At 41.0% G+C, this 10,649-nt stretch overlaps 1 protein-coding gene across 1 annotated transcript in view; it reads left to right on the top strand.

The window, feature by feature from the left end:
- Positions 1-1,206: 1,206 nt before the first annotated feature.
- GNAT3 (G protein subunit alpha transducin 3) overlaps positions 1,207-10,649 on the top strand; it is a 33,077-nt gene continuing 23,634 nt past the window's right edge. Inside the window, exon 1 of the mRNA XM_019544022.1 lies at positions 1,207-1,324. Within this exon, the coding sequence (XP_019399567.1) occupies positions 1,207-1,324 (118 nt within the window). The remainder of the gene's footprint in view (positions 1,325-10,649) is intronic.

Here is a 10,649-nt window from a genome sequence, read left to right as displayed (position 1 = left end):
TATACAGCAGCATTGACCAAAGAGGAGATCACAGCATCTGGCTTCAAGCCAGGAGAAAATGCCAACTTCGCAACTCCTTTGTGCTGGACCCAAAGGAGAGAATCTGGCCTCATGCCTTTAGAGAAGTCCTTTCTTCCAGAAAAGGGGAGTGATATTTTTGGCTAAAAGTTATATGCATCACATTCAATAGCAATTTCTAGGGTGACCCAAAACGGCAAAGATATGGCTAATGGCTAATGGCTTTCACCATTAGGTGACCATGCACAAGCGTGCATCTTTGAGAAGTTGCAAACTGGAATAAAACCTAAGTATTATTGAAGGAAACATAAGGCATGGTATCATAGACTCATAGAAAATTAGGTTTAGAAGGGACCTAATCCAACCCACTATTCAAAGCAGGACCATCCTCAACTAGATCATTCAGGCTTTGTCAAGCCAGCCTTAAAAACCTCCAAAGATGGAGAGTCCACCACCTCTCTGGGTAGCTCATCCTAGTGCTTCACCACCCTCCCAGTGAAAAAGTTTTTACTAATATCCAACCTAAACTTGCCTTGCTGCAACTTGAGACCATTGCTCCTTTTTCTGTCCTTATTGTATGGTTATAGTGTGAAACCGGAGAGCATTGTGGCATCCCAATTTATTAATGTTAAAATCAGCATAAATAAGTAGCTATGAAACGGCACATTTCTATGTGAAAAAAGGGAATGTTTAGAAAGATTAAAAATAAATAAATGTTCTCAAATGTTTGTAAGGAACATTTTGCTTCGGGACATAAGCCAAAGATTAATTCCTGGGGTGAAAAATCCATTCCCCCTAAACAGTGTTATCCTAAAATTGGGTACTTTATGGTTTCTTTCACTTTCCCATCTCACTAAGGACGGGATGCTGAACTAGATGGCTCTTGGTTCAGTTTGGTATGGAAATGCTCATGCTCTTTTATCATGCTTTTCCATAGGTGTAATAGCTGAATGGGACATTTACATTTTCTGACATCATATAGCCGTAATTCTGTGTCCCAGTATAAATTCTGGTTGGTAGCATCTTCAAGTCATGTGACAGGGGAAAAGCAACTACTTAATCTGAAGGCAATCTATAGAGAGGAGGCTGAATGGGGCATTTCAGACTTCATTAAAGCATTGCTGTTGAAGAGTTTGAACTAAAGCGTTTTGTCTACTTAGATACAGACTGACTCTGTAACCCCACGCCATGGGTAGTGGTGCCAGCTCAGAGAGTAAACAGTCAGCCAAAAGATCAAAGGAATTGGAGAAGAAACTCCAGCAAGATGCAGAGCGGGATGCCAGGACTGTCAAACTTCTTTTGTTAGGTAAAACAAAAGTATATTATTCTATGATTTTATTTTAAAGTAAACAGTATTGTAAAGGGATAAATGCAAACATGCTTTCTGATCCTTCAGTGATACTAGACACTTGACTGAACAGGTTTATTATGCTGAATCTATTCCATTTTAAGTATCTTAAATCCCCAGCATAAAGGAAGGATTTAAGGAATGATCACTCCTGTCAGAACAATTATGAAGAGCAACCACTTTTTTTTAATGCAGCAGGTAGTGTAGAAACCAAAGGGTAAAGGTGCAGTGAATACAACACTTACACATGGACTTAAGGAGGCGATTGATTTAAGGTACAGAAATGACATGCCATCCGCTAATGAAATTAGCATTAACTTTTATTAATGATTGTGAACGTCACATTGATTGTTAAGAAGCAGGAAATGACTGTAACAGGCGACAAGAACCCAAGCAATGAATATTGGGGCTATATATAAAAAAAAGCTTTCAATTTACTAAGTCCCCATTAGGATGATATCCACTTCTATATATTTCTGAACATTATTCTTATTAATATCTAACAGTTAAATATTTTGCATCACTATACATTTGTTTGCTTGGGTGCATCAGAATACTGGTTGTGAACCAACATTCATATTTTTTTGTTATAGCTGCATTTATTAAATACTTACTTAGGCAATAAAGGGGCCCAATAATATGAATATCTGGTAGATCCTCAGCTAATATAACTCAGCAGAGTTCCTCTGACTATAGTTTTAGCCTAAATTATTTAAACCAGATGTGAGTCTAACTATCATTATTTAAAAAAAAAATCTAGACTAAGTGAAACCACCCAGTTACCTTCGGCAACAAGGAGCAGTTTGGTTTCTGTCTTGAACATTCTGCATGGCATCTTCAGCCCTGCGGGGAATAAAAAGATCATTTGTGCTACAGCCACACAAGCTACTTGGAAAAATTAAACCTGTTTGAAAGACCTTTAAATATATATAGAGAGAGAGAAAATGTTGTATTTTGCCAAAACACCAAATGCTGAAAAACATTGTAACTTAAATGTGTGTGTGTGTCTCTCTCTTACTCTCGATACATGACTATTCTAGATACAAATCCTAATGTAGTCAAAATGACAGACAGAGGGACAGATACAGGATTTTCTGTAGTGAATTAAAACAGTCCATTTAGTCCACTATCCTGTTTCTGATGCCATTTCTATCCATTACTGAGAGTTTGAGAGGAGATATGAGTAACCCAGCAGAAAGCATTGAGTAAACTGCCTCTGAGGAAATTTTCTCCCTAAAACTTTATTATTTAAAGATAGAGTATATATCCCATCCAAAAGTCTTAGGCTTTTTAGTATTTATCATCACCATTTGGGTGTTTTGTCTACTGTTCAGTCCTTTTTAGAACCTTTTTAACTATCCCTAGGGACTTTCTGGGCAACATGTCCTGCAGGTCAGTTGTATGCTATACGGAAAATAATTTCTTTTTTTTCAGATTTCAATTTTCTGTTTTCCAATGTCATTGAATGTCTCTTTGTTCTTATATACCAGGGGTAGGAAAATGAGAGTGACTGAACAACTTTCTTTAAACCATCCATTATTTTGTTTGCCTTCCTTAAGGTAGAGACAGAGTTTTTCAATAGAAAATATCCTGGCAAATTTTCTCCTGTAGAACTCTCACAATATGCATTATGAGTTGTCAGCCATCTACTAAAATCCATGTGAAAGTAGTGGAAAATTTACTTGATCCTTTTTAAAACAATATAAGAAGCTATTAAGATACTGTTGTGTGCTGGGTCTAGTAGAGAGAGCTTCCCCAGGCCCAGAACTGCAAAGCCACCCTGAGCTCTCAAGACTTACAGAGGTACAATGCATGGCTCTTTCTTGATCAACCAGAAATGTTGGCAAAGCTAGAGACTCTCCAGCCCCAACAACTTCGGTCTAGATGGGAAGCAGGGACAATCATAAAAAGGCCAAATTTGTTCACGTTATTTTACTTCCATTATCTGTGCCAGAGTGTTGACAGAAATGCTGATTACATCTTTTTCATGGAACAAGGGGTAAAGAAAACTGTAGTTTCCCAATTTACATAAGTCTTCTAATGGACAGAAGCATAAAGTCCTTTTTAAAACAGAGTCCTGTCCAGGAAAAGCGGTCCCATCCCCTACCTCTCACCCAGACACGCCCATAGATAACACTTGCAGTTATCAGTTAGGGGTAAACTCCAGAATGATAATTAGTCTCCCCATGAACATGTTGAAAGCATAATCCAGAGCTATACTTTGTTCTGTTACATAACATCTAGCGCTCATACTTGACAAGGTGAGGACTTTCTATTTGTTTATACATCAAGTGCAATGTGCACCCTTGACACCGCAGAAACAATCAGCACTAAGAATGCAGTAATAATAGGCAAGTGTCAAAAATGGGAAAGCTCAGCTTCCATTTGAACAATCACAAACAAACTTAAAGAACTTGCCATGACTCAAAACCCATTCAAAAATATCACCCCACACATAGACACCGGTTCACCAGCCACTTCCAGCTCTCTGGGAAGTTGGAACATAGCCACTTACATCAGACAATAGCCTGTTCCCTAGAGAGGGCAAGGATTTAGATAGAAGCCGAAAAGCAAGAGAATAAGGTCTGTCAAGCATCTCCAGAAGGCTCTCTTATCTCCCAAGAACCCTGGATTTAAAGTTTCAAGAGTGACTAGTGATTTGGGTGCCCATGCTGAGATACCTCAAACAGAACTAGTTTCCAGAAAATGCTGAGCAACACATCTGCTAAATGCAGGTCTTGGTACGGCATCTCAAGCTGGACAGCCAAACTCTCATGTCACTACTTAAAATGTAAGCTTCAGGTAGCAACCCCTGGAGATCTCCTTTCAGACACTGAGGCTCATACACTTGGCTTTCTACTTTTCGAACGGCCCATTTATGCCTTCTACTCTTGTATGGAGGAATGAGAGAGGAGACGGAGAACTGGATCCCTTTATATTATTAGACACTAAGGAAGCAGAGCCCAAGAAACCACTCTGCCAGTTGGGCTGATTGTGCACATCAATATGGTCTCCTTCTCCCTGTGCTCCTGGGCAAGGACAGACTGGGACAGAAGCAGGGAGGGAAGGGCTAGTAAGATGGCTGCACCTACTCCTGAGTTTCTTATTCTCATCCTCAGTCAACTACTGGAGATGCAGGTAACATGTGATTTCCAGCCCACTTTCCAGATTTCAGAGGTCTGAGTGATATTTGTTAAAACAAAACAAAAAAATGCAAGGAGACAGAAAAATCCAAAATTGTAGGCAGAAGGAGTCGAATAGTATCTTAATAATAAAGTCTCAGATATGATAATTGTCTTCCTCATTCTTCTTATTCACCCAGCTGTTAGATCAACTCATAGAATTTGCAAATTCAAAGAAACGTTGGTACATTTTGTGACTTTCAAATCAATTCTCAGGCAAAAAATATTTCCTCATGATTTGCCTGCCTAATGCTGAATGCTTATCCAAACAAAACCCTTAGTTTCCTGGATAGCAAAACAGGTGCTAATTTGGAAAAAAGAAGTGGGGGGGGGGAGGGGGAGGAAAAAAAAAGCCAAAGCTCTACTGTTTTATCTCATTTTCATCACCAACCACATCATAGGTAAAGGTTCTTTAGGTGAATAGGGGAGTGTGGTATTCGAAATGAAGTTCATTTTTTTTTCCTCTAAGACTGAGTAAAAAGTTCAAAATGCCCAAAGTCCAGATGATCAAAGCCATTTATGGCCTATGTCCTCAAAATACTTGGGCAGCTAAGTAGTTTTGAGGATATAGGCCTCAGAGCTGGAATCCCGTTTTCACTTCAATGACACTTAGGCCCATACTTTCAAAATCAAATAGGCATTTCTTTACTCACCCTTGCAAGACCTATGGACTTCTTTAGCTACATATAAGCTGTTAACCCACTGTTAACCCTATTTTCATCCAAATGAGGCAATTTAACTGTTTCATGTTAACTGTGCAGTAAAGGCAGTACCCAAGTCTGTCATGAGTACACAAGTTGTATTAGAAACCAGCAAGATAACATCCAGTTGCTAAACACCACCTGGCACCCAGTACAGAACATCCATCTTCTTTAGCAACATATTAACTAGTTATGGTTCCACCTACAATTGATCCATTATTGACTAAATTTTAAGCACTACAATTGTCAACACTAGCTATGATTTGACAGAGTGGTAGAAAATAACATGCTAATTAAAGCATGTTGTTGAATAATATTTTCTAATATAGATTATTTTTCAGTGTAGATAACAATCAGCTCACTCCCCAGCCATTGCAGTCCTTCCTGTAGCTTTCAACTTCTTTCCTCGCTCTTGATTTTATGCCTTCCTTCATGATGTCTTTCATCTTCCTCAACATGCATAGCTGAGAATCCTCCTCCCCGACACACAAACACAGGGTATGGACAGATACTACATTTGCAATGCTAAAAATGTGCTTGTAATCTAAAAGCACAGATCTCTGTATTGTGACAAAAATGGCAGACCCGCCACAAAAAGATTTTATGAGCCCATCTTTGAGGCTATTTCACATAGCAACGTTTCTGTAGCAAGATATTTTATAGCACTGTATGTAACATCTGGTTAGTTACAAGTAGTATTACAGGGGATTCCTTTGGTCCCACAAGAGCCCACAGTCCTCCACTTTCCTCTCCCTCTCCCACCCCCATGCTCCCAGTGGGGTAGGCAGGAAAGAGAACAGCCCACCAACCTAGCAAAATGCCAAAGAGCCTGCCAGGGCCCTGCTACTTCCAGATTGGTTGCCCTAGTGCCACTGGCAACAGTGCCAGAGCCACTATTCCCACCACAATGGCAATACCCAGCACTCTGGCAGCCACAGTACAACAGGATCAGCCACCACTACTGCCAAAGCAGTGCCCCCCCAATCCCTCCTGTGGATGCTGCCTGCCTCCCCTGACCCCTCCCATGGACTCTGCTTGAGCCCCATCCTTCTCTGTGGACCCCTCAGGTGGGGGTTGGGAGTCCATAGGGGCTACTGAGAGGGCAAGCAAAGTTCATAGGAGTGACTAGGGGTCAGAAGGGCAGGCAGGGTCCATGGGGGGATTGCTAGGCTCCAGGAGGGTTTGGTGGGATCTGGGGGGCTTGCAAGGTTTGTGAGGGCTCTCTCCCCCACCCCAACCCCAGGACGAAGAGCTATTTGGAGCCCCCTGACCTGCCCCTACCCCAGATAAATACCCCTCCCCCAAAAACCAATCCCCCCATCCTTTTCCCCACCAGGATTTACTTTCTTGACTCCCAGCATTGGTGAATGCTGACCAAACCAGCACCAGGAGCAGCTTGCGGGATGGGGGCTTGGTGGGGTTGGCTGGTCTGTTGTGGGGAGGGTTGTCCATCTGGGGGTTGGGTGAGAGACCAGGGAGCTAGAAATAGCTTGGTGCTGGGGGACAGGTAGGAAAATCACAGCCCCGAGGCTGGGGCTGGGGCTGGGGCTCAGGGCCAGTGGCTGTGCTTCCCTAGGCTTAGGGCTGCACTGGGAACTGTACAGAATTTCAGGAGAGTTATATCAATCTAAAATGGCCAACCCGATCTAAGTTAAACTACCTCAGAGGTAAGGTTAACGCTAGATAAGGATGGCCATTTTTAGACTGATCAACTTTCCTGGAACGTCTGTACAGTTTGTACTTATAACAAATTAAATAGGGATCTGAGCGTAGGGTCCACACCTGAACAAACTGGTGGGTTGGGTGGCCATTTCAACGCTCTCTAGCCTTCCTCTAACCTCCCTGAATGCCTGTATGAACCTTTGGTGAACAGGCTCCCCTGAGGAGAAGGGGACAGAGTAGTGCTCTGTTGCTGCAAGGCTGGAGAGCTCGTCTTTGGGGCACCATTATAGTCTTCCAATCAGGGGACTGGAATGCCTGTATGCTCCCATAGTGCTATATTTTTGTAGTGCTACAAAGTGCTCAGGCAAATTAACATCGGTCCACAACCACACACACTTCTTATTCACCATCCACATCCTTCAAATCCCACTTCGAAACATAATTATTCCATGAAGTCTCAACAATAATATCCCCATAACCACCCAATAAGAGGCAACGATATGTATAGGTGATATCTTCAATTGGACCAACTGCATAATTAAGAGGGATTTAAACAAGATTGTGGCCATAAAGCACCATTCTTCAATTGTATATTTGTTTATTTTACACTACTTATGCTTGGGAATGGTGGCTTGATTCTAATGCGCAATACACATTTATTTTGTATGAAACAGTGTGCAAGAACCAAGCTCAATTGGGTTCACTTTGCTTAATAAGTGACTAAATTTTTGAGCCTGTATAATCATTCATAACCTTTGGAAATGCTATCTTCCAGTTGTCAAGTCATTCCTAATCAACATTTGTCTTTAAACTGATCAAAGGGCCAAGTTATTCCTTCATAGGACTAATTTAGCAAAGGTCATTGGGAGTAACTTGGCTTAAAGCAATTTAAAGCAGTGCTGCAGTATCTCATATTTTAAGAAACCATGCTGCCTGTACAATTTATACTAGTCTGGGCAGAAATTAAGAGTTAACATGGCCCAATAGAGGTAAACTTTAAAAAAAAGCATAGTTTTGCTTCAAACCAAGACCCAAGCACTAAAAGCTTATTTAGTCTCTATCCTTCCAACTCAAATCTTTTGACTGTAATACCACAAGAACAAACTTACTGACAAGTTTCCCAGAACCATGTCAGAGAGAATAGGTCAGGAATGTTCAGCAACACGTTTCAGGTTAAGTCATTAGAAAGGTCACTTAAGTCTGTTACAGAATTTCTGGTGAGAACCAGAGAGGGGTACCTCCGAATGATGAGGGCACCCGGTTATTCCAGGTAAGTACTCTAGGTATTGAGCAACAGAGACAATCTCTCTCTCCCTTTCATGGGCAAGGATGAGCGTACGCATGCATACAGACTGAATATTTGAGTGGCATGTTTTCACCAGAAAAATAGTTTTTTTTATGGCACTCACTAAGGATATAGCATACCCAGGTCAAATCTTTTGTTAAAAGAAAGCAGGTTGCCTTTGTAGCCCAATAAAAATGAAATCTCAAAATGTTTTATAACATAGAATTCTTGTTTGTTGGCCTTTTTCAAAAGTGGTCACTGACTCTTGGATGGCTCCATTCTTGAGAAGTCTTTTTTGAGGAACCTTTTGGTTTACTAAATTGAGGCACTAAAAACTTGAGACCACTTCTGAAAATGGTAGCTCTGATGTTTTTTAGGCATTGAAGACATGAAGTAAAAGATAAGAGTCATGATTGACTATATCTGGTTCCTGGCAAGCTGGGAAAATAGCCATTTAATATTTTTTAAAGTTAACTGAACTTTTCACAGAAAGAAATGAAGTTTGGATTGAGCTGTGGGCCCAGATGAACATCAGTTCTTTTTTATTCAGAACAGTTGAGCTATATTATCACTTCTTCCCTGGCTCTTCAGAAGGGAGCAGTGGTGACCAAAACCCTATAAACCCTTGGGCAGCAATTTAAGTGCTATTGTGGCTCTGAGCTCTTTGTGCTCAGTTATTGAAGTCCTGCTGCTGAGGGAGAGGAGGGGAAGGTATGTAGAGTTATAGTTCTGTTATTTTTTACCTCATTCTGAATGACCTGGCAAATGGAGTTAGCTGGACTTGATGGAATAAGTACAGATGCAGAGTTGCAGTAGATTGTTTCTGTCCCATCCCCTTGAGAGCAAGTGCATCTATGAATGCCTGGGAACTGAGCTTAATTGCTCTATGTAGCCCATTATTTTGTTTTTATTGCTGAGTGATACATTAAAAATATATGCAGATGAGGAAAGATGCACCCATAGGATAGAAAACCCAGATCAGCTAATTTAACCTTGAACAGGAACTCATTTGCATATTATTTTCACTAACATCTTCCAGCTCCCTCCCTGTCCCTGGCCCCTGCAGCATGTGTACTTTGCATGAACGTCAATCCCATGAGTTTTCAAACTGAGGCCAGCAGGGGTGCATGGGGATTTGTTTCATCTTCCAAAGGTATTAGTAAGATACTGAATAACCTATACCAAATTTGCAATTTCCAGATGCAAAACTGATTGTTGACACTGTCATAATTATTCACAGTGAGTGGCAGAGGGCAGCAGCATCTAACTTTGCATAATCTCAGTATTTTTCACCAGCGCTTTCTGTAACTCATATTAAGGATTTCAGAAACTGTTTTGCATATGTCTTGCTATTGGTTGTGATTCATTTGCTTAAATTAATCACTGACATTTAAGTGCTATTCAATTCATAAAATCCATTTAGAAAATGTTTGTAGTCTATTCATTCAGTTCATCCAGTAAGCATCACTTAGAATAGCTACAGCCTGACTGGGCACAGGGCAAAACTGGATGCAAGTCAAAAATACATTGCATCCACTTCGCATTCTTGAAATAAATGACTACAGACAAGGCAGGGCAAAGGAGAATCACATACTTCAAAATTAGCTCCAAAATTATGGCCTTGTTCAACTTACAAACAGTTGGGCCAGATTGTGGTGGGTAATTTACTTACAAGGACTTGTTTCTCCCTGTTAGCAACTCAAGTGAGTAATTGCAGCTACCCTTGCTCTGCAGTAGGAGAAGCCATTCTTCTTCACCTGAATAGGAAGACTGGGGTCATACAGTTATATGAACCCAGACCTGGCCAGATATAGATCTCAAATCCTCAACTGACTTTTAGTCAGCAGATGACTGCACCCAGTTAAAATCTGGAGGTGACATTATACATTACACTTAGACCATACTAAAGGCACTTAAAATGTGAAGATGCTTACAGATGTTATCAAACAAACTTTGCCAGAAGAAGCTGCGTGTCAGATCAACCCAGGTCCACAGCAACTGGACATTTCAGTGGAGCTTTTTTGACATTTTTATCAATTATTACATAAAAGAGTCAAAAAAGCCCCACTAATGCACCTGATCTATCATTGGGCAAGCTGTGTTCAACTAACGAAATGCCTGTCCTGGGTATGTACTGGACTCAGTATAAGAGCTTATGGAGTTTAAAGTGCCTTTTTTTAAATGTCTGTAAGCAGCCTGTGTATCCACACATTAAAGCTTGTTAATTCATGCTAAGTGCCCTCTCAAAGTTATGCTATATCAGGCAAGGTTTAACTCTGGGCCATGCTACCAAGCACATGCCAGGGTCACTTCAGTCCTCTCCATGGAGATAAAACAAGCAATTTGCAGTACTCCAGCATCCCAGGATGCACCACTCCCAGTTCACAGTCCCTCCTCTTCTCCCCTCTCCCAAAGCCAGAGCAGCAATAGACTCCAAGTGTCCTGGCTCCTAG

The sequence above is a fragment of the Crocodylus porosus genome, unplaced genomic scaffold, assembly GCF_001723895.1.
Source record: "Crocodylus porosus isolate Cpor-Errol unplaced genomic scaffold, CroPor_comp1, whole genome shotgun sequence".
NCBI lineage: Eukaryota > Metazoa > Chordata > Crocodylia > Crocodylidae > Crocodylus > Crocodylus porosus.
The sequence above is the reverse complement of the archived record's forward strand: the minus strand, read 5'-3'. Positions and strand labels throughout refer to the sequence as shown.